This window comes from Stegostoma tigrinum, chromosome 9, assembly GCF_030684315.1.
Source record: "Stegostoma tigrinum isolate sSteTig4 chromosome 9, sSteTig4.hap1, whole genome shotgun sequence".
Classification (NCBI taxonomy): Eukaryota; Metazoa; Chordata; class Chondrichthyes; order Orectolobiformes; family Stegostomatidae; genus Stegostoma; species Stegostoma tigrinum.
The window spans coordinates 65,005,424-65,030,411 of record NC_081362.1 but is presented as its reverse complement, the minus strand read 5'-3'; the positions used below and the strand labels follow the sequence as shown (position 1 = coordinate 65,030,411).

At 43.0% G+C, this 24,988-nt stretch overlaps 1 protein-coding gene across 1 annotated transcript in view; it reads right to left on the bottom strand.

The window, feature by feature from the left end:
* The window catches only part of LOC125454938 (echinoderm microtubule-associated protein-like 4), a 259,688-nt gene extending 238,639 nt beyond the window's left edge, over nucleotides 1-21,049 (bottom strand). Inside the window, exon 1 of the mRNA XM_048536295.2 lies at nucleotides 20,799-21,049. Coding sequence (XP_048392252.1) covers nucleotides 20,799-20,823 — 25 coding nt within the window. The 5' untranslated portion in view covers nucleotides 20,824-21,049. The remainder of the gene's footprint in view (nucleotides 1-20,798) is intronic.
* Nucleotides 21,050-24,988: the final 3,939 nt, after the last annotated feature.

Sequence of the window (24,988 nt, the reverse complement as noted above, 5' to 3'; positions counted from 1 at the left end):
TATTTGAAGCAAGCGTTCCCAACTTATAGAGATTCCAAATCAAAGTCATTATGATTAAAGAACAGCAAGAAATTCCAATAGATAAGAAAGGCTTTTAGAACACCCATTCCAAAAACATGGTCACTTCACTGCTAGACTAGTCAAAGACAACAGAACTCAAAGGGACGATCATCTGTTTAGAGGCAAAGAAAAGGAGGAAGAAAAGGGCAAAAATGCTGAGAGAACCTTGCTGGCAAATAAGCTTTCAATACCAAATACTTGGTCCAAGAACAATGACTTAAGGGAGAGCAACCACAGCACCGTCACCGAGTTCCTGCACATAAATCTTCTCCCAGGAGAAGAAGTGAAGAAATGCAATGTTAGGAGATTTGAAACAAGAAGAATGTTCAAAATTTATAGTACAGAAGGAAACGATTTGGTTCACCATGCATGCGCCAGCTCTCTGGAAGGATTAAGTAGACTGTTCTATTTCCCTGCCCTTTATAATTATCTATTTTCCTTTAAAAGTTATGAATATTGTTTCTACTCCTTTCTCTGATAGAACACCCACTGTGTTAACAATCCTATAGGTAAAAATAAACAATTGTTCCTTTGATCTATTGATTACGTTAAATATGCACCTTTAGGACATGTGAATCAAACCAGTGTGAAATACTTCTTCCCTATTTAAACTTCACAAAACCTTCACCAAATCTCCTTTTAACCTAAACAAGATTTACATTGAATTCAAAGCAAAAACACCGCTTCCTTCTACACTCGCTGTGCTTTGTATGTTTATTTTGCTCCTCCTCATCAGGGAAGCTATGCTACAAAAGAACAGAGACTCTATGTTGCTAATCCTTCAGGATCGTCCTCAAGTCTGCAGAAATTAAAAATGAATATCCTGGACACTGCTATAAGTAACCCAAAAAAATTAAAATAAGGGCCATTAAAAATGATTTTATGCAATGTTTGTTTTATCTGAACATTCTTGTTTTATTATGAAAATAGATAAAAAGTGTGTCACAATTTGAAGTGAGAGGTCCTAATACAGAATTTGCAGCAACATGCCCAACCAGAAATCAGCTGCTTGAAAAAGTAACTATAGCTGTGAAGGCTGAGATTCTAATTAATAGACAACAGAGCTCAAAAGATCAGGAGTACCAAGTTTGGATAGAAAAGTGAGTTTTATTTTCATAGGAAGGGTGAAAGGTTGAATAGATTTAGCAGGACAAAGATGGATTTTGTTTTAGAAGTCCAAATGTCAGGAATGTTTCTTTTGTTTCGGCAAAAACAAACACAAAAAACAAGGTTTTGTTTAAAACCAAAAATAAATCAATGACGTACAAAATGTATTTCTATACCTGGGCATTGACAAAATATCCCTGCACATAAAACTTCTTGTGAGAAACATGAAAGTGTACTCCTCACAAATTTAAGTTTTGGGGACAGTCTACAGGTGACTTCATTGTTCTGACCAATTAGATTCTCTAATGGTCAATTAAGAGCCATTTAAAGATCTCAAAAAATCAATCCATAGCCATTTACAGATCTCAATGCACCATCTGTGATCACGTACCTTCCTGGCTAGCTTTTTGTCTGGGCAACCTGCCCCAATTGGATGCCTCAGAAGGCCACATCTCAGGCAAATCCCACTCTTACAGGACAAGTAAAAAAGGCACTTTCTTCCTGCTGAATCTCCCCAGGACTAGGCCTCAACGTGAAGTTCTTAAACGCAAAAGCTGCCAGCCTTAGATTAGATGGCAAACTAAGATCCTAATGTCAAGAACTGTGATTCACCAAGAAACTCACCTTGCACGTAAGCTAGGTCACAAGCCAAATGGTGTGCACCAGGTTGAGTGTTCTCAGGAAAGAAGGTGGCAATATTACTTGCCACCTGACATGCTCACTCCAACACTTGAAAAGTGGTAAAATTCAGTCTACTGATAGAAATTGAACTCATTGACAAGCAGAATACCTTTAATGTAGACTGAGAAATAACAAGAAACCAGCTACATTGCAGATCATTAACCGATGGAAAGGAAATTGAAGATGCAATTTTTAGAAAAAAAACAATTATTAACAATAGAAATATTAAGAGGTTTTAATTATCAAACAAACTGGCTTAGGCTAGAAGAAAACAGCTTGAAGCTAGAGTCAATAAACATGGAATTGGAAAGGCACAGCTGGTTAGACAACTTCCAAGGAGCAGGAAAGTCAATGTTTCCAGCTGAAACCTTTCGCTTAGATAGGTTTTGATTTGAATTTTGAAAACAAGAAGGCAAGTCCTAAAGAAAGAATTTATTTGCAAAGGACTCCCTCAACATCTAACTTGTAAACAGCCAAAAGGACAGATAATTCACAACCAGGCGAAAGTTTTGCTTAAAGCATACAGCTCTGTGGTTAGTTGACTTTAGCCTATTTGAGTCACCTTAGACAAGCATTTACGATATGGAAACAGAGGTAAACAAAGTCACACAGACAAAGGTATGATGAAAAGATGAGAGAAACACTTCAACTTTGAATGTACCCAAGCAAGAAACAATCGTGCTAGAGATGAAATTATAAATTTTTGATGGATAATCTGTGGTAGGCTAATGATCTCCTTGGCTGGAGCTATGCAATTTTACAGAGTTAAAGATTAAATCAATTTTCTCAATTTTTATTTCACCAGTGCCCTGTAGAGTTTAAAAAGAAATTCCGTACTGTATATTGTTGGCTACATTTAAATCACAGAACCACCACAATGGGGTGAGAGGAAAGAAATGTTCACAGGGATTGAAACATGGCAGAGATCTTATACAAATATAAAGTGCCTGCCTTCATAGTTGAAGACAATGAAACAGAAACAGAGGGCAACTAAGGATCTACTATAAGGGAAGATCTTAAAAACTGTTTGCAATCAGACACAACAATTAGCAAAACTTGAGATCGAAAGCCAACAATTCCTCAGGACCTGACAGTTTACTTCTGAAGGTTCAAAATGAAATATAGGTGCAGAGATATTGGATACAATCATTATTTTTCCATAATTCATCAGAGACTAGGATGGTACCAAAGTATTCCTAACAAATATAATACTGCTACTCAAGGATGAAACAGCAATTAGGCCTGTTAGCCTGGCAGTCGTTAGGAAGATGCTGGAATTTGTTATCAAGAAAATATTAGTAATGCTCTTAGAAAAAAAAAAGTACAGTGACTCAGCGGTTACCACTGGTACCTCACAGAACCAAAGTCCCAAGTTTGATTCCACTCTCAGGTGACTGTCTTTGTGGAATTTGCACATTCTTCCTGTATCTGTGTGGGTTTCCTCCTACAGTCCAAACATGCAGGTTAGGTGGATTGACCATGTTAAATTGCCCAGTGTCCAAGGATGTGCAGGATAGGTGGATTTGCCATGGAAGATGCAGAGTTACAAGGATGTGGAGGGAGTGGGGTGTCTGGGCGGGATGATCTTTGGAAGATCAGTGTGGATTCTAATGGGCCAAATGGCCTGTTTCCACACTGTAGAGATTCAATGAACCTACAAAAAACAGTGAAAATCACAACATGATCAGAATCAACATTATTTTGTAAAAGGAAAATTATGTTCGATATATTTATTTGAAACTTTCAAAGACATAACAGGATAAAAAGGAAGACTAAATGAGAGGCAAATTGAATCGCATCTTTTGAACATCCCTCAAATCAGCAACAAATAATTATTTCTCCCCATTTAGTATGCAGCTACTGTACTTCAATTAAATCATACTTGTCGATATTGAGGACCAATTACAATGTTACCTTGACTGAAAATAAATTGCATTCATTACTAACCCTAGGGAAAAATAACAAAATGCAACATAGACTTAAGGCTTAGAAAAGGTGAACATGTTTACAGAAAAGAATAAAGCCTGTGCATGATATTAGTCCTTAGAGTCTTAGACGTCTCAGACAATCGTCGTTTAATTGCTAACTGGCATCCTCAGCAGTAGCTTTGCAGCATGAGAAAGAGAACACACAACCAAGTGGCAGATATGATGGACGTTATTACAGAGACTTCAGGAAGCACCACTGGTTAGGTCTCATTCCTTTCGTCTTCTAAGCCGTTTGGTCCACAAGCATACATGACAATTAATATCTCATACTTGACAATTATTGAGAGAGGTGCTTATGGCACTCCTCAGAATTAATCCTTTCAGACCCATAAACAAAAACACCTGAATTTTGAAATTGTACAAAGCTAGGTGGAAGGTCCATATTCCTACCGACTTCCTACATGCCTTGGATTCCTGAGAGATGAAAAATTTTATCTCCATCCTTCTCAGCACTGAATATACTCAACAAAGAAGCATCCACAGCTTCTGGGTAGAGAAGTTTAAAAGATCCACAATCCGAGTGAAGAAATCTAGCCACACTGTAGTGCTAAGTGACTGACCCCATATCCTGAGACTGCAGCTGTGTACTGGATTTTCTGTTTGAGGAAACAAATCTAGTGTGTGACCTTTCAAACTCTTCAGAATCTTGTATGTTCTCATGAAATTACCATTCTATGTCATATGCACTAGGAGATATTTGAACGGGCTATATTAGATTTAGAGTTGGCGAGTAAACTAGAATCAATTGACATTTTTGTTAAAATTAACCATAGTATTGGATTGGATATTAATTTTGAGAGCTGAGAAGTATGAATTGCATATAAGTAAAGCAGATTTTCTCCGGATAAGAAGTCAATTGACTATAGTAAACTTGGCTGCACCTCAAGGTATACCCACAGCCAAACACATTCATATTTTTCATCATGAGAAGCCAGCACATGCCCCTTTAAAAAAAAGAGACCCCATAGCATATTTAAGCAGCTACTACATTGCTAACTGCCCAACAAGATGGAAAACTGTTTGGTTATAACTGTCCATTAGAAAAAAGACAAATCAAATACTGCCCCAACAATCTCCTTTCAATCATCAGCAAAACAGTCCAAGGTGTTATCAATCATCACTTACCCAGCAGCAATCCATTCAGCAATACTCAGTTTGGGTTTTTTCAGAACTACATGATTCCAAACCCCACAAGAACCTTGGTGCAACATGGACAAAGATGAAGTCCAAAGGGGACAGGAGAATGTCTTTACTTGACATCAAAGGTAGCATTTGATCATGGGCAGCATTAAGGAGCCCAGGCAAAAACTGAAATCAGTAGCAGTCAAGGGGAGATAAGGGAGTTCTCAATTGAGTGGAGGTATACCTAGCAGAAAGGAAGATGAGGTGTTGTTGTTGAATGCCAATGTCTAGCCCTGGAAACTGCTGCAGAAGTTTTACTTTACTACAGGTTTAATCATGACCTTTTTTGTCATCCAGTTAGAAGTAGGGATGCCTGCGCACTATACAGCTCAACTCACAACCTCAAGTAATGAAGTTGTCTGTGCCTACATACTACAATAACTTGATAATATTCCAACCTGGGGCTGATAAGTAACATTAGTACCATGCAAGTGACAAGCGTTGACCATCTCCAATGACAGAATCTAACCAACTCCCTTTGATATACAATGGCAGTATCATTATTGGATCGCCCTCATTAACATCGTTGCGATTATTTGTTAGATAAACACTTTGGCAAAAAGAATATGTAGGAGGTTGGCAATTCTGCTGCTACCATTATCAATGAGACAAGCCATGAGTCCACTGGAATGCTCTCCATTTGCCTGGATTGGTACAGGGGCAAAAAAAGTCAAGACACTCAAAACCTTCCAAGACAAAGCAGCCATCTTGATCCACAATCCATCCACTACTGGCACAAAGCTACAGCATCTACAATAATTCAATTTTTCTTCAAGTGCATCATCCAGAGCCACTAACTTTATCAGGATAAAAGGGAACTGCCACTGCCTGAAGGTCCCCAAATAACACGTGAATGCTACTGCATTAAAATCCTGGAATTCATTCCCCAGTAGTTTGCTGTATACCAAAGTACATGTTGGAGCAGTTAGTCTAGATAAATATGCAGTTTACCACCAACTTCTCAGGGAGTTAGAGAAGAATAGTAAGTTATAAGCGTGTCAGCAATGCCCATATCCCATCAATTAATTTAAAAATCTTCTGAAAAGGCAAGAAAATTGTGCTAAAGTTTAAGAAATAATCAGTATATAGGTCAGCAAGGCAGGAAATACAAACAAAAGGAACAAAAAGAATATGGAATACCATTCTATGTTCAACACTGAATAGATTGAAATTTGACAACTACAAAACAGTTTCTGGTACTACTCCACGCAACACCAATGTATTTTTTAAACCTTTCATTTTATGGAGATCTAGTCTATTATATATTATAGTCAGATTTAACACTACACTTAAAGACTGTCTGCTCCAACATGTACTTTGGCATATAGCACACTACCTTGGTATTTACCAGCATTAAAGGTCATTTGTCAGTCAGTGCCTTAGTGCCAAGTTTTTCAGGACTCTACAATGTTATTTGCCTTTATGCAAAATTCTAAATCAGCAAGCTCATATGTTACATAATCCTACTGTCAATTATGAAGAGTAAACAGTAGGCCTATGGGAATTTTTGAAGATCAACCAATCATTACAAGTATAAAAACAAAAAATACTATCATATTTATTAAGATCAATTAAAATAAATTCCCAGCTTCACATTTAGTGCATCGCAAAACAATTCCATCTGATTTTCTTGAGAAGAGCTCAATGTCCAACCTGTTCCCATTCCACCTGCACACTCCCCATAACCCACAAGAAGAAATTAAAAACAAACCACAAGAGTTATAAATAGACTGTGCCGTGGGTCAAGCATGTGATATGATAAATCTGTCCACAAGTGAAGCTGACCAGTCAGCTTGTGGAAAGATTTATCGGATCACATGGTTAGCCAAGGCACCATCTATTTATAACATTTGAGACATGTAGGGAAAGAAAATAATGATGTTTAAGGCCATCTTTTACTGAGTTTCATCTCTTTTCATACGCTTGCTGACCATCCAAATGAAGACTTCTTCTGATTTGGTCATATATGTAACCATTATAATCAGACTGATTTAAAGAAGCCATTAAATAGCATGAGCTCCAATCTTCAACTTCCTGCATCTGTGTAGCTCAATTTAACTACTTCATCGGGTCTTTACATACTTAGTAAATTATCTACCTTTTGTGTTGTACATTTAGTAATTCAGTAAACAACAGATACAGGGAAGCTAGTGAAAAAAATCTGCCATTAGCAATACAATGACTGAACATGAATAAATATCCGTTGCTGTCTCGAGCATTTCAGATTTTAATCACTCCGTCACTGATGGCCGTGTCTCTTTGGCTAGATCTAAAGATTTGGGAATTTGTTCCCTATATCTTTCCACTTCTCTCTTCCTTTACGGACACTCCTTGAAACCTACCCATTTGCTCAAGGTTTCTCTTCTGCTATGGCCTATCAGCAATTGCATTCCTCGCAATCTTGTAATGTGCCTTGGGACATATTATTATATAATATTAAAAGGTGCTACATTAATGCACATACTTGCTGTTCTTGAATGGCCTACTCTGGCTTTTAGTGTAGCTGCTCATCAGTTTATGATATTTTATATGACAATACATTCTTACGGCCACTTGCGTACCTTTGAACAAGGCAGCTAATTCCAAAATGTAGAATTTAATTAAATAAGCTAGTCAAAGAGAGGGATGTGGCTTATATCAGAATGGGGAAACATACCCACTTTAAATGCATTTTCAAATGTTAAATGTTTCAACACGAGACTGTACAAGAAAACCCTTCATTGAAATTACAAGAATGACTCATCAATGGAGCAGATAGAACTCCAGGATAAATATGCAACAGGATAGGCTAAAAAAAAATTTCATTTACACTTTAATAAAGACAGATGTAAGAGTGATCTAAGAGGTTATGAAAATGATGAGAATGAATTCTGATTTTATAGTTTGTGAATTAAATATGTAAAGAAAGATTTAGAATCACAAATTTCAGTTGTACCGGATCATATCTCAGGAGACACTTCTCCCAGAGTAAGTGACTTCTGGAACAGACTTGTGCAGTGGACTGTGATCCATTGAATGTCTTCAGGCAAAAGTTGGACCTGTTTTGGTTGGGGAATGCAGGGTGGGATGAAGAGAAGGAGATATTAAAAATCAACTCCTACAAAAGTAAAAACTGCACAAAATTATCAGTGCGAGAATGATCTTCTGGACTATTTGCAATTGCTGTTGGAAAAGGGGTCTAGGAAAATCAGAGGTATTCACAATGTTTTTCCCACCAAAACTGGCCGAGGTTTTCGATCCAGAGATAGTAGGAACTGCAGATGCTGGAGAATCTGAGATAACAAAGTGCAGATGGATGAACACAGCAGCCAAGCAGCACCAAGGGAGCAGTAAGGCTGACGTTTCGAGCCTAGACCCTTCTTCAGAGAAAAAAAATTGATCAGTGTCTTTTCAACATTTTTCTTCTTTATGGTTGTAGGCAATACTGACAGGATCAGCAATTTTCTGATCAGAGATAATGTGAACTGCATATTCTGGAGAATCCAAGATAACAAAGTGTGAAGCTGGATGAACACAGCAGGCCAAGTAGCATCTCAGGAGCACAAAAACTGACGTTTCAGGCCTAGACCCTTCATCAGAGAGGGGGAATGGGGAGAGGGTTCTGAAATAAATAGGGAGAGAGGGGGAGGCGGACCGAGGATGAATAGAGGAGAAGACAGGTGGAGAGGAGAGTACGGGTGGGGAGGTGATAGGTCAGTCCAGGGAGGACAGACAGGTCAAGGAGGCGGGTTGAGGTTGGTAGGTGGGAAATGGAGGTGCGGCTTGAGGTGGGAGGAGGGGATAGGTGAGAGGAAGGACAGGTTAGGGAGGTGGGGACGAGCTGGGCTGGTTTTGGGATGCAGTGGGGGAGGGGGAGATTTTGAAGCTTGTGAAGTCTAGATTTGATACCATTGGGCTGCAGGATTCCCAAGCGGAATATGAGTTGCTGTTCCTGCAGCCTTCGGGTGGCATCGCATGAGGCCCATGCTGGACATGTCATCTGAGGAATGGGAGGGGGGAGTTAAAATGGTTCACGACTGGGAGGTGCAGTTGTTTTTTGCGAATCGAGCGGAGGTGTTCTGCAAAGCGGTCCCTAAGCCTCTGCTGGGTTTCCCCAATGTCGAGGAAGCCACATCGGGTACAGTGTCTGGGGAAGGGAATTCCAAAGACTCACGATCATCATATAGAAGAGATTCCTCTTTATTTCAGCCTTGAAGAGAAGTTTCCTAATTTTACTACTTTGTCCTCTTGAATCTCTCATTAAGATCTGCTATCATTCTTGTAAACTCCAAGATGATCAGGTAGATACAGACTGTCCAACGTTTCATCACAAGATGGTGCCTGCATCCCAGGTATTAGTTGTATGCGCACCTTTTCTAAACTGCTTCTAACACCTTCCCATCCTGACTTAAAATAACCAAAAAACTGTACACCCTACTGCAAACGTGGCTTCTCAATGGTCTATACAACACAGCACAACAATGCTACTTCTACATCCCAGTCACTTTGTAGTAATCAATGTTGTTCCATGTCTTCCTAACCACTTGCTGCAGCTGCACATGAACATTTTTTTGTATTTTCTTTAAATCAACTTGTTCAGAGGTGTGATTTCAGACCTCTGAAGTAGGTTGGACCAGACCCTGGGGTGTCTGGCCCAGAGGCAGGGACACCATCACTGTCTCACAAGAACCTAAAACTAACATTTTGTAATTCAAATTTGATAAATTTGTTTTGCTGTTTCCAATTGTGTGAAGCTCCATAATTCCCCCTATAATTTAAGTCACCAAATCAATCTTGCAGAAAAGTCTATTGTTCAGTTTTGCCACGTTACTCATCCTTAACGTCGAGAGGGATTGTCGTCAACTATATTAGGCCGTGATTTTTGCTGTACAATCTGATCTCAGCAGATCAGGAAAAGAAAAGAAACTTCCTCTAAAAAGGGTCTTTACAACCAGTAGAGAAAGAGGAAACTAGGAATGGATTCATACAATAACTTAATCTTTTAATGTTGGACAAAGTAGCACGAAACAGGCTGTAACATTTCAAAAAAAAAACACTGAATCAATTGTAATAAATTATACATTAAATTGCATTAGTTATGAGATTGTTAGTATTTATTAAATATTAGTAATTGTTCCCCCGCATTCAGGTTCACAAAACAGTTACAGTTGAGGTAAACTAATCTTAACTCAACCTTCCAGAAAGCCATTTATTAGATGATTTCAGGGCTAGGGTCTCCACCACACTACTTGAAAATTTCAGTTCACAGCTTAAAATTACTGTGTGAAGACCACCAGACATCACCAAAAATTGACTTTTATTTATTAATTGTTAAATTTATTCACCCTCATTTTTCTATCGCCATAACAAGTACAACATTTCAGAGATAATGGGAACTGCAGATGCTGGAGAATTCCAAGATAATAAAATGTGAGGCTGGATGAACACAGCAGGCCAAGCAGCATCTCAGGAGCACAAAAGCTGACGTTTCGGGCCTAGACCCTTCATCAGAGCTCTGATGAAGGGTCTAGGCCCGAAACGTCAGCTTTTGTGCTCCTGAGATGCTGCTTGGCCTGCTGTGTTCATCCAGCCTCACATTTTATTATCAAGTACAACATTTGTCCAGTTCTGCATTTTCCTTACCATGGTTAACAACTTGCCAAATGAAAAGCTTAATTTTCTCTCAATCTCCAGTTTAATCACAATTTCTTTCAGTAACTGCTCTACTTGTTGAGATCGATATTCTCAGTAGTCAACAAAGCAAGTAGACTGCTGTGGTGATCAAACCTAACTCTAGCCATTTCAGCCCCAAAATGATGGAGTAGATATGTTGCTATTTTAGTGTAATAGATTCGTAGTTTTGGCTTTCTCACATGCCAGTCCTCTACCATCATTTGTGCAACTAACGACCACAGATCATTAAAGTAAACTAGACAGAATGTGATCTTAACACTGAACCCAGGAGCACTCCAATTTTTGCTGTTCGTGAGTTCATATTTTTATGCCAAATCATCCCAATTCTGAAAATATTCCATTCAGGTCCAATGAGCCTGATATTTTAATTTCCATTGAATATGTAAGTGACAATGAACCTGAATATGCAAGTGACAATGAAAATTAAAATATTATTTTAAACAAGGCAAAGTTAAAAAGGAGCACCTCAAAGTTGCAAAGTTATTTTGGACTGCAGGCACTTCCATAAGGACTCAATTACTTTGGCATCAGGGAGTAATTCTTAACTAGTTAAAAACTCAAATCCATCAGGTAGGCTGTTGAGAGAATTCACTTTGTGGCGAAATTAGTGTTAAATCAGTAAAAATCACAATAAGGAATTTTTTGTTTAGATTTTCTTCCTTCATGTGTCAATAGATACGAAATTTTGTTCCGTAGCTTGCTCACTGGATCACCACATTGAAAACCCTTTCAAAACATATACAGGATTTAATGTGGCCCCAAATTTGCATTATAAAAGTACTCAGATGGGCAAATGGAAGCATTATAAATAAAACATATAATGGCTGACAATTTTGGTATAACCACAGCTGAGCCAAAACATAAATCATTTTAGAGTTACCATGTTTCTCTCTCTCATTTATTATGACTTCACGAGCAATTATCTCATTTCAGTAAAGACAGCACAGTGAAACTTGTTAACAGTACACAAATCATAAACATCTGAAATAACTACTGAAATTCAAATAAGGAACTTTAGCCTTACAATTACATGTGCAAACATTGTAAAATTAAAGCATTAAGTTTCCTTTTACAGAAATGAAAGATAGGAAGCCTGATCATTACTGCAAATTTAAGATAGATATACAGAGCCAGAAATAATGTCATCAGAAAGCATTCAACTTTTTTGGAGGAATATCATGTTGCAAAGCTCATGTTGCAGCTGATGAAAATCAACTGAAATCACTACAAATTATAATACACAATGAACAATGTATACCAGATACATGCTGTTATAATCCAGTCAATTTTGTCAAAAAGCCTGCTTTCTACTCAACCAATCATATTGACGACTGAACAAAAATTCTCAGACTCCAATTCTACGCACACAAATTCAATTGTTCTCCTGCCCAAACTATGCTGTTGCATCCAAGTCATTATCTGACCACCTCAACAAATTGTCCCATTAAAGAAATACACAAAAGTTAATGTATTGTTCCATATATCACAGCAAGAATTAATGACCCTCGCATATGTAGAGTCTTGCTTCACAAGAGAGCACAGGGCACTGTTTCAGACCTCCAAGCTCACATCTGGTCAATATCTGCATGCGCAACAGTATCTGTAACTTATATAGATATGTCATTCACTACAAAAACAGTGCAGCGCTTTTTCTCTAAAACCTCAACAGCAAGGAGGGCAGGAAAAGGTATCAAAAACATTTTAAAGGTTGGCAAGTCAAACATCTAATTGTGTTCCGTGCCTTTTTGTTAAATTGAGCAGTCAACATGCAGAGCTCAGGCGCATAAACCAGGACACTGTAAATAGAAAAGAATAAAAGAGAGACAAGGTAAAATCAAAGAGGAATTATAATGACAGATTTAGTTTCAACAGATTCATTATCATAAGAAGAAAGATACAAGGGATGCAAGGTTACAGTAGGAGTAGGTCTAATTGTGATTTGGACACAGTGGGGATATTAGACAGAAGAAAGCATACATAGTAGGATGGTTTGGAATGGTGAATCAAAACAGAATCTGCTGCACAGAAAAGCTTTAGTCTTCCTTGGAAAAGTCACCCATTTAATGATATTTCCCTGCTCTTTTATCACAACTCTATAACTCAATATTCGGCCAGCTGAAAAGACACTGTAATGGATAGACCATCTTAGTATTAATAAAACAGGAAAAGTTAAGTGTGATTGTAGCAGTTAGACTACCCATCATATAACCAGCCTTTATTTTCACCAATATAATGTAGCCTGTCCAGCATGGCAAATGGTATGCTATGCTATGCTATAAGAATTTCCCCAAAAATTAAATTATTTTTGTCAATGTGTGTGACCATTTTAGTGTTGGAAGGAATTGAAGTGAAAGAAGTTGCACTGGAAAGAAGCAACTCTGTTTTGGTTGCAGATTTAGTAATGGCCTTGCATGAAGTTCATTTGAATATAATGTTGGAATCTAGAATTTATTACAAATATTAGCAAGGAACTAAAGTAAAGGCCTATAGCTTTTATTTGGAATAGGAAGAATGATAAAGAAGCCAAAATTGATAGGAAATCAAACTAACAAAATCTAGACTGCCATGTGGAATATCTCAATAATGGATCTTAAAAAAAATGTTAGCTCCAAAACAAAATGTGTGCTGCACACAGTTTTTTTTATTAACTGAGTTAATTGAAAGCAATTTCTCACTAACAGCAAAATCCTTTTTTTACAACTCTAATGTCTCACAAGCCCTCTGAATGAATTACTGCTTTTGGACATACGCCCACACACCATTCACTGGCTCTAGAATATGCTCTGGTTTCAACTGACATCATAAATCAAAAAACCAAAGCTCGAATGCATTGCAGAGGTCATCTGAACTCTGACATTATATTAGAGGCCTCATTGCTCCTTTGAGCATGGATAATACATCCTACATTACATTGAAACGACACAAATGACACCTAAAATCAACAATGTAATTACATTGACAAACCCATGACAGAAAATTATATGTAAGTTATTTCTTCCAATAACAGTTTGAATATACAACTTTAACTCAAGCCTTAGATTAACTGTTACAAAACGTTTAAAAAAATTCAGTTTTCAATAAGCTGTTATGGAATTATCTTGTAATATCCTGCCTAAAATTTGTTCCATGGTGCAATTCAACTGTACGTCTTACAATTTCTCACGTAATACCGATGTAAAATGGGGACTATAGCAGTGCCAAATTTCCAACCTTTCACTTTTCTAGGAAGCAAATCTCAGCTACAGACCGACAGCAAGCAAAGACATTTTTCTTTACTTATAAAGAAGTTAGATGACCCAAATTAACAAAAATTTTTAGCAAGAGAACCAACTGTCCAGTTTTGTTTTATTTAACATTTTAGCAATGTCAGATTATTGACCAATACACATTACATTTAAAGCAGGAAGCCTTATTTTCAACAGCAACACAAGCAGGCAGTATAAATACACAATGTCATTTATATTGTTTCAAAGAAAATACAAATATCAAAATTATAGCAAAAGTTAAAAATACTTACAAAATTGTGCAAAAGTTGCAGTTTAATCATAACTAAATGCGAGTATTGGGCAAGGGCAATCATATGACCCTATCTTAGTAACACCTTTTTTAGGAGAACAAAATGATCAGAGTTTCCATCGCATGAACACAGCATGGCATTTATAAACAACTGCTATTATTGTCGTAACATCGCCCTTTATCAGAAATTTAGCCCCATTGGTTGGGGAGAGCAGATCAAAAATGGCAATGGTGAGTATTATCATACTTCCATTCACGAAACATCAAACAGACAAACTGACAGCACCATATAAAAATTCCCCAATAATTTAAGAATAATGTGTCATTATCATCATAATAACATTATTTCCTCTTGTTGGTCATTCCAGACCAGAGGGCACAGTTTTAAAATTAAAGACCACGTCTTCAGGACAGACATGAGGAATTGGTGCAACTTTGGAACACTGCCTCAGGAGGCAGCGGAGGACAGATCAGTAATTTTTTTTAAGACAGATTCTTGTTAGGCAGGGGAATCAAGGATTAGTGGAGGTAGATGAGAATTTGGAATTCAAAACAAATACCAGCCATGATCTTATTGAACAGCACTACAGATTTGAAGGGCCACATGATCAATTTCTGCACCTATTTCATACATTCCTATTTCAATACAGGACAAGAGGGAGTAACTGAGTTGCCTATATTTAGAAAAAACTGCACCTCAATGGCAGCTAAATTGCAAATAATTCATAGTTCTGATTAGGATTCAAAAATATAGTTTATGAAAATATATTTTCCAATGTTAAAAATGCAGTAGTAGAGGAGAAATAGTAGGAACTGCAGATGCTGGAAAGTCTGAAATTACAAGGTGTAGAGATAAGCGTGGAGGCGAAGGCGGTGGAAAAACTGCTCGATGTCCAAACATGACTGGTATTCATTGACGTGTGGAGGGGTCTAGGCCCAAAACATCAGCTTTTGTGCTCCTGAGATGCTGCTTGGCCTGCTGTGTTCATCCAGCTTCACACTTTGTTAACAAGGTGTAGAGCTGGTTGAACACAGCAGGCCAAGCAGCATCAAAGGAGCAGGAAGACTGACGTTTCGGGCCTAGACCCTTCTTCAGACCCGAAACATCAGCCTTCCTGCTCCTCTGATGCAGCTTGGCCTGCTGTGTCCATTCAGCTTTACACCTTGTTATCTTAAAAATACAGAAGTGTTACTAAATAAAGATATTCAAATGACAAAATAAATGAATTTTTTTGAGTTGTGATATTTCATTAGGGAAATTCATATAGTTGCTGAGAGGAAGAAGACGACAAAGGAAAAGGCAAGGTTAGCAAGATGCACGTATAGAAAAGAAGTACAGTTTCTCTTTATGACTTTCAAAACAAAGTCAAATACTGCAGATGCAGGAAATCTGAAACAAACTGTTTGTGACCTTGTTTATCTTGCTCTCCCCAACCTTCTTGCTCTGGATTTCCCAGTAAAGACATTTTTCAATTTCTATCCCATAAAACTCACCATCATCTCTTAGTCACTCAACTTCCCACATTCAGAGCATGGGTGCATTTTGGTGAACCTGCACTGTACTATTACTTAGGACAACACACATCTGTTTGGAGACTCAGTGCCCAAAATAAATTCAGTATTCCAGGCCTAAGGTTCATACCACTGAAATTTTATCTAATTTAACAAAGACAAATAATCTATTACCCCATTTTAAAACTGTTCATGTGCATTTAACAATTTAAGGCTCGCAAACTAATTTTCTGACCTATTCTCTTCCGACTCATATGCATGTTTATCTTTCCCCTTAAACACACAAAATTCATAACAATGGGATCCATACTCTCAACAATCTCTTGAAAAAGCTGGTTTTAAATTCTCTATTTGATTTCTTGGTGACTATTGTAAGCATTCTCTTTATTCTTCCCTACAACCACACACATTCCAATTCCAAAATTCATTAAAGCTGGAAAATAGGCATCAGGATCATGATGCTCAATTAATCTGTAACAGTTCTTTCCTATGAAGGCCCCAGGCAAACCGGTTACATCCTCACTGCATGCAGCTAGCACAAGTTACATTTAAGTGAATGAACAGGAATGCAGGATTGAGAGACCGGAATGAGTTCAAGCCATCCTGCATTACTTGAAGCCAGCATGCATTTCAAAGTCGTGGTGCATTTTGACTGGAGATTGTGTTGGATGTGGCTGGTAAGAATCTCTACCCTGAAAGGAGAATTATCATGAAACAGCAGAAGACAGCAAGGTTCTCTAAACACAGAACTGAAAGCCTTGGTAGAGAAGAAACAAGTGTTTTTTTAAAAATCCATTAGAATTCAAGATAGTTCCCAGATAGATAACACAAAAGCAGAAGCAGGTGCCTCTGTGGTTAAGATCAGCAGTCTAGCCTGATGGCCTGGGCACATTACCACAAGTTGTTCAATGCAAAGTTTTAAAAGACTGTATGGGTCTATCTTTAGGTAAAGTGGAAGAATAAAGGGGATCATATGAATTATTCCAAATTCTAGATGGTTTAGTAAGTTTTTTTTGTGGAGGTGCTAAGTTGTTGTACTGGAAAGAAGGTGCAAGATGTTCATATCTACAGACAATGACAATACACAGATAGCTAATCCCCAAAGTCGCAGCAAGGTGTTGGCAATGTCAAGTTTTGCAAGTGGTTGTACTTAAGACTATTCTTCTCCCATTCATCAATAGTGGAACACAAGAAACAGATTTCAGAAAGGCATACCAATTTATATGGCATGAGAAGAGGGTGCCAGTGGTTGTGCCATCTGTGGCACAGAGATGCCGCTGCAACAGGTAACTGTCAATCTTAGTTCTCAGTAGGCAGGTAAACTCTAGTTGGTCAGGGTATTGACATGGGAATTCATGACTGCTACCTTTTTTTTTCCCTTTGTCAATGCAAAATATTTACTAACTCCTTTGGACAGCATAAAACTCCATCCTCGTGGATTAATATATGGTTTCTGGCATGCACATATGCATCATACTGCAAGCTTAACTGATAACTTTAAATTGGTTTTTATTGTAATTCTTAGCACAGTCCTGATTGTTTAATTAATGTTATCCAAAAGCAGAACGCATCTAACTTTGGGCATGTTGCTCCAAGGCTCACCTGCTGGGAATGATCTGGGAATGGGATGCAGTGTGTAATAATACAGTCCAATAATCATTTGGACATATGGCATACATAGCGGGCATTATACCAGCACTGTAAGACATACCACATTATTAATTCTCCGTGTTAGTGGCTATAATAGAGATGCCACAGACAGAATAAGAACCAATATTAGTGGCCGTAGCTCAGATATGAAATGCTGCATCAACAAAACAGATGTATTGGAAATGGCAGAATTCAGAAAACTGAACATAGTGCTTACGTGGAACATGTTGGTGTCAAAGGCATTGGGAGCGGGGGGGGGGGGGAGAGAGAGCGGGGGGGGGAGAGAGAGCGGGGGGGGGAGAGAGAGCGGGGGGGGGGAGAGAGAGCGGGGGGGGGAGAGAGAGCGGGGGGGGGGGGAGGAGAGCGGGGGGGGAGAGAGCGCGGGGGGGGGAGAGAGCGCGGGGGGGGGAGAGAGCGCGGGGGGGGGAGAGAGCGCGGGGGGGGGAGAGAGCGCGGGGGGGGGAGAGAGCGCGGGGGGGGGAGAGAGCGCGGGGGGGGGAGAGAGCGCGGGGGGGGGAGAGAGCGCGGGGGGGGGAGAGAGCGCGGGGGGGGGAGAGAGCGCGGGGGGGGGAGAGAGAGCGGGGGGGGGGAGAGAGAGCGGGGGGGGGAGAGAGAGCGGGGGGGGGAGAGAGAGCGGGGGGGGAGAGAGAGCGGGGGGGGAGAGAGAGCGGGGGGGGGAGAGAGAGCGGGGGGGGGAGAGAGAGCGGGGGGGGGAGAGAGAGAGCGGGGGGGGGAGAGAGAGAGCGGGGGGGGGAGAGAGAGAGCGGGGGGGGGAGAGAGAGAGCGGGGGGGGAGAGAGAGAGCGGGGGGGGAGAGAGAGAGCGGGGGGGGAGAGAGAGAGCGGGGGGGGAGAGAGAGAGCGGGGGGGGAGAGAGAGAGCGGGGGGGGGAAGAGAGAGAGCGGGGGGGGAAGAGAGAGAGCGGGGGGGGGAAGAGAGAGAGCGGGGGGGGGAAGAGAGAGAGCGGGGGGGGGAAGAGAGAGAGCGGGGGGGGGAAGAGAGAGAGCGGGGGGGGAAGAGAGAGAGCGGGGGGGGGGAGAAGAGAGCGGGGGGGGGGGAGAAGAGAGCGGGGGGGGGGAGAAGAGAGCGGGGGGGGGGAGAAGAGAGCGGGGGGGGGGAGAAGAGAGCGGGGGGGGGGAGAAGAGAGCGGGGGGGGGGAGAAGAGAGCGGGGGGGGGGAGAAGAGAGCGGGGGGGGGGGAGAAGAGAGCGGGGGGGGGGGAGAAGAGAGCGGGGGGGGGGAGAAGAGAGCGGGGGGGGGAGAAGAGAGCGGGGGGGGGGAGAAGAGAGCGGGGGGGGGGAGAAGAGAGCGGGGGGGGGGGAGAAGAGAGCGGGGGGGGGGGGAGAAGAGAGAGAGCGGGGGGGGGAGAAGAGAGAGAGCGGGGGGGGGAGAAGAGAGCGGGGGGGGAGAGAGAGCGGGGGGGGGGAGAGAGCGGGGGGGGGGAGAAGAGAGCGGGGGGGGGGAGAAGAGAGCGGGGGGGGGGAGAAGAGAGCGGGGGGGGGAGAAGAGAGCGGGGGGGGGGGAGAAGAGAGCGGGGGGGGGGGAGAAGAGAGAGAGCGGGGGGGGGAGAAGAGAGAGAGCGGGGGGGGGAGAAGAGAGCGGGGGGGGAGAGAGAGCGGGGGGGGGGAGAGAGCGGGGGGGGGGGGAGAGAGCGGGGGGGGGGAGAGAGAGCGGGGGGGGGGAGAGAGAGCGGGGGGGGGAGAGAGAGCGGGGGGGGGAGAGAGAGCGGGGGGGGAGAGAGAGCGGGGGGGGGAGAGAGAGCGGGGGGGGGAGAGAGAGCGGGGGGGGGAGAGAGAGCGGGGGGGGGAGAGAGAGCGGGGGGGGGAGAGAGAGCGGGGGGGGGAGAGAGAGCGGGGGGGGGAGAGAGAGCGGGGGGGGGAGAGAGAGCGGGGGGGGGAGAGAGAGCGGGGGGGGGAGAGAGAGCGGGGGGGGGAGAGAGAGCGGGGGGGGGAGAGAGAGCGGGGGGGGGAGAGAGAGCGGGGGGGGGAGAGAGAGCGGGGGGGGAGAGAGAGCGGGGGGGGAGAGAGATGGGGGGGGGGAGAGAGATGGGGGGGGAGAGAGATGGGGGGGGAGAGAGATGGGGGGGAGAGAGATGGGGGGAATAGAGATGGGGGGAAGAGAGATGGGGGGGAGAGAGATGGGGGGGAGAGAGATGGGGGGGGAGAGAGATGGGGGGGGAGAGAGATGGGGGGGGGAGAGAGATGGGGGGGGGAGAGAGATGGGGGGGGAGAGAGATGGGGGGGGAGAGAGATGGGGGGGGAGAGAGATGGGGGGGGAGAGAGATGGGGGGGGAGAGAGATGGGGGGGGAGAGAGATGGGGGGGGAGAGAGATGGGGGGGGAGAGAGATGGGGGGGAGAGAGATGGGGGGGAGAGAGATGGGGGGGAGAGAGATGGGGGGGGAGAGAGATGGGGGGGGAGAGAGATGGGGGGGGAGAGAGATGGGGGGGGAGAGAGATGGGGGGGAGAGAGATGGGGGGGGAGAGAGATGGGGGGGGAGAGAGATGGGGGGGGAGAGAGATGGGGGGGGAGAGAGATGGGGGGGGAGAGAGGGAGGTGGGGGCAGAAGTGGGGGCAGAAGGGGGGGGCAGAAGTGGGGGGGGGCAGAAGTGGGGGGGGGCAGAAGTGGGGGGGGGCAGAAGTGGGGGGGGGCAGAAGTGGGGGGGGGGGCAGAAGTGGGGGGGGGGGCAGAAGTGGGGGGGGGGGCAGAAGTGGGGGGGGGGGCAGAAGTGGGGGGGGGGGCAGAAGTGGGGGGGGGGGCAGAAGGGAGATGGGTGAATGTACGATATTGTTGCCCGTGCGGTAAGCGCTAGGACCTCGGAGGCGGTGTACCCGCCGATGCGGAGCCGCTCGGACCTGGTTCTCGAGTTGCGGCGCTGCCGCAAAATCCACAACCGGCCGCAAGGGGAAATTGGGGGGGGAAAAACCCGAACAGAAAATTTAAAATCACCTGGTCAGAAAGCAGCATCCTCCTGAAAAGACAGCGTTGGGGGGGGGGGCGAGAAGAGACAGCGAGCGCGAGTGCCCGGCTTTCCCAGCAAAATAGTACAGTGCACCCCCCCCCCCCCCCCACTCCCTCCCTGCCCCCAGACTCAGGCCATGTCAAAGCAGCGCTGAGCCACTGTCAGCTCCTGTAATCCCGGACCCCGCTAACTCTCAATAACAAATAAAAAAACACTGACTTTTACAGAAAGAAATATACAAAAGTCCACAGGAGAACCCCGGGATCCTAATTTTATCTTTGATTTAAAAAGAAATCCCTTCACACACACACACAGAGCACGAAACCCGGCAGAAGACATTTCTCCCTTTTTTCTCGTTTTAAATCTTCCCGTTTCCCCTCCGCCAGCGGTTTTTCTTTAAATCTCACCCTCTCCTCCGCGGGCTGCATATTCCTATTCTTTTTCAAAAAAGAAGTGTTTTTAATAACTCACCCAAACTGCCAGCGAAACCGTCCATCTCGGGGAGAGCGATAATCCTGCGCCTATCCTGACGGGCGACGTGCCGTACTCCGCTCTGCCTCTCCGTTCGCTTCTTTTTATTTTTTTTAATTTAAATTCTTCCTCCCTCCCCGGACACGGCGCTCAGATTCACACTGACTGGTGAAAAACCCGCACCGCCGCCTCAGCTTCATTTGCTGCCTGATGTTCGTCAGTCACGGCCGCACAATTCCCTCCTCCCCGCCTTCCACATCCCGCCCCCCTGTATCGAAAACGCGCTGTTGCCCTCGCGGCCACCGTTTCCCCTCACGCACACCGAAGACTGCGCGTGCGCCTGCCTGGACCCAATGCCTGCTAGATATTGCAGTTCCTATTCCTCTTCCATTGGACCCCACCTCTGAGCGGTGTGTACCTGTCTACTTGTGGAGTACCTCCAGAGGGGACAGGTTTAGTTCAGTTGGCTGCATGGCTGATTGTGGTGCTGGATGATTGGGTTTAATTCCCACGCTGCGTCAGGTTACCACGAAGGATTCTTAATCTCTTCCCCTTGCCTCAAGTGTGGTGGCCCCAGGTTAAGCCCTTTGATCTGGTTAAAATTGGGGCAACTTTTAGCTCCCTCAAACCAAAGATGATTCCACTCCAGTGTTGTGAGTGCTGAGGTGTCTAAACCTGAGATGCTGCTTGGCCTGCTGTGTTCATCATGTTATCTAAACCTGGGATGGGCAGGTTGGTAGGATACTCAGATTTTCATACACGCCTCGCATTGTTCATGCTTGACCTCTACATGTGCCTGTGAGAGAGGCTCAAGATGGTTGGTTACCTTGCGGATGCTCCTTCCCCAGTTTATTGAGTCTTGGGTAAGAAAGTCTGGAAGGAAGGAGACAGAGGGGCTGGTGGTGGAGGATCGCTTTTCATACTGGAGGCCTGAGACCACAAGGATCAGTGCTTGGTCTGCTCTTTTTGTCATATACAGATTATTTGGATGTGAACATAGGAGATAGGTTAAGTAGTTTGCAGTCAAACCAAAATTTATGGAGCAGTGAACCGTGAAGAAGATGACCTCAAAATACAACAGGACCTTGATCAGATGCACCAATGGGCCAAGGAGTGGTAGATGAAGTATAATTTAGATGCATTTTGGAAGATTCAATTCAATAGCAAACTATAGGGTAAATGGAAAAGCCCTGAGGAAAATTGATACATAGAGATCTGGATGTTCAGGTCCATTGTACCCTGAAGGTGGCAACGCAGGTCAAGAAGGCATACAGCAGGCTTTCATTCATCAGACGGGGTATTGAGTACAAGGGTTGGCAGGTCATGTTACAGTTGTACAGGACTTTGGTTCAACCACATTTGGAATGTTGCGTGCAGTTCTGGTCACCACATTACCAAAAGGATGTGGATGCTTTGGAGAGGGTGCAGAGGAGGTTCACCGGGATGTTGCCTGTTATGCAGGGCACTGGCTATGAAGTGAGGTTGAGTAGATTAGGATTATTTACATTAGAAAGATGGAGGTTGAGGGGGGACCTGATTGAAGTTACAAAATCATGAGAGGTATAGGCAGGGTGGAAAGCAAGAAGCTTTTTCCCAGAGTGGGGTCTCAATTACTAGGGGTCACGATTTCAAGGTGTGGGGGAAAAGTTTAAGTGAGAAATTTCTTTACACAGAGGATGGTGGGTGCCCGGAACACGTTGCCAGCGGAGATGTTAGAGGCAGGCATGATAGTGCCATTTAAGATGTATCTGGACAGATACATGAATAGGCAGGGAGCTGAGGGATACACATCCTTGGAAAATAGGCGACAAGTTTAGATAGAGGATCTGGATCGGTGCAGGCTTGGAGGGCTGAAGGGCCTGTTCCTGTGCTGTAATTTTCTTTGTTCTTTGTTCTAGACAAATGTGAGGTGCTGCATTTTGGAAGGACAGGACTTGAATGCTTAATGGTAAGGTCCTGGGGACTGTTACTGAACAAACAGACGTTGGGTGAAGGTTCATAGTTCCTTGAAAGTGGAGCTGCAGGTAGAGAGGATTGTGAAGAGGGCATTTGGTGTGCTTGCCTTTATTGGTCAGTGCGTTGAGCTTAGGTGATAGGAGGCCATGTTTCACTGCAGGACAATGGTTAGACCACTTTTGAAACTTTGTTCAGTTCTGGTCTCCCTGCTATAGGAAGGACGCTGTGAAACTTGAAAGGTTTCAGAAATGATTTACAAGAATGTCACCAGGGTTAGTGGGTTTGAGCTATAGGGGAGGATAAATAGGGTGGAGATAACAAAGTGTTGAGCTGGATGAACACAACAGGCCAAGCAGCATCTTAGGAGCTCCTAGGTCTGGCCTTAGAGACAACACTAATTTCCAAGCGCCTTATCCAGCCAATGAATTTGCAAGACTTTGTAGAAACATTGTTGGTAATATTTCTCTTCAGTTGAGATTTCTGCTGTACATTGTCTATGTCTCTCATATATCCAGAAGGGAGCAGGACACTACTGCCCTATAGACAATGAGCTTGCTGCCGGGTTTGAGGTCTTTGCCCTCAAACACTGTTCCTCGAGTGGCCAAGAGCTGCTTTAGCACAATGGTGGTGATAATAAATTTCATTGACGGTGTTTTCCTTCGCTGAAAGAGGTCTCCCAAGGAATGGTAATTTATCTAGATTGTCTAATGGTTCGCCATAGATCTTATTAATCTGGGACAGTGTTGCACAGTGGGAAAAAGCTTCCAAATGTTTAGCCTAAGTTCTGTTCCCTCATCCACTTCCATGAGTATATCAGTAATTATTTAGGGATCTGCCTGTGAACATTTGTACACGTAAGTATCGTCTGCGTACCAAAGCTTGATGACAGAAGTTAATTTGCTTTCGGACTGGAGGTGATGGAGCTTGAACAATTTCCTGCTTATTCTGCACAGATGCTACACTCCAATGGAAGCTTTATGTATATGGTGCGTTTGAATGCAGACATTTAGTCACCCTGCTTGATAACATCATCAGTGCACTTCATCCGAGGCAACCAAATATACCAGCTCAGCGAGCAAGTCTACAACCTCATCCACAACCTGAGCTACAAATCTTCTCAAAGAACTTTAAATATATGTAGGAGTGTATTGCATTGAGGAAGATGGTAAAAAGCATAGGGCAATAACATACTAAACTAATGGTAAAATGCTGCAGATCTGAACTAAAACCAGAAATTGCTGGAGAAACGAAGCAGGTCTCACAGCATCTGTAGAGAGAGAAACATTTTGAGTCCATTATGTCACTTCTTCGAAACCTGAAGACCTACTAAGTTTCTGCAGCATTTTCTGTTTTATTTTACGAGGTGTAATGACATAGCCTATTGTCTCAATTAGTATATTGAGGTGAAGAAATCTGAAAAAAACTGAAGAAAACAAACTTCCACAATCATCTGATGTCTTAAACTGTCTTATGGCTACTGCATTATTTTCAGCTTCTAGTCATTGCTGTAATGTGGGAAACTAGGAAGCTAGTTTGCACACTCCAAATTCTCACAAAGAGTTGTGTGATATAATGACAAGATATTCGTGAAATTCAAGATAATTTGCAAATTTAACTTAGAAAAGATCATTTCTTTTGTAATGTTGGGTAAGGGATACATATTGTGCAGGCGCTGTGGAAGACTACACTGCTCTTTAGAGAAAAGGTGTCTTTCGATTTTTCTTTTACTGTGCCCAAGTATAATCAAATGGAGATAAAAACAATACTGTAGATGCTGGAATCCAGGGTAGACAAACCAGAGGCTGGAAGAACATAGAAGGCCAGGCAGCATCTGGAGGAAAGGAGCAGACAACAATTTGGATCTTACCTTCCTTCAGGACTGGAGCCTGACATCTCAGCTGAAAATTAAATACCTCTGGCAGTGTGACACTCTCTCCGTATTACACTGGAGTTTAAATGTCACTCTTTGTATTAAAAAAAAAGCATCAGAAGGATAGAAAGGGGGCAAGAGAAGAGGGGAGTGGTGTTTTTGGTTAAGGATAACTTTACAGCTGAATTTAGGGAGGATATTCCTATGGGAACATCTGTTGAAGTTATGTAGGTGGAACTTAAAAATAGGATGGGGATGAACACCTTATTGGGATTGTACTGTAGGAACGCCCAGTGGTCAGTGGAAATTGAGAAGCATATATGTAAGGAGATCTCACATGTCTATAAGATTAATAGGGTTGTAA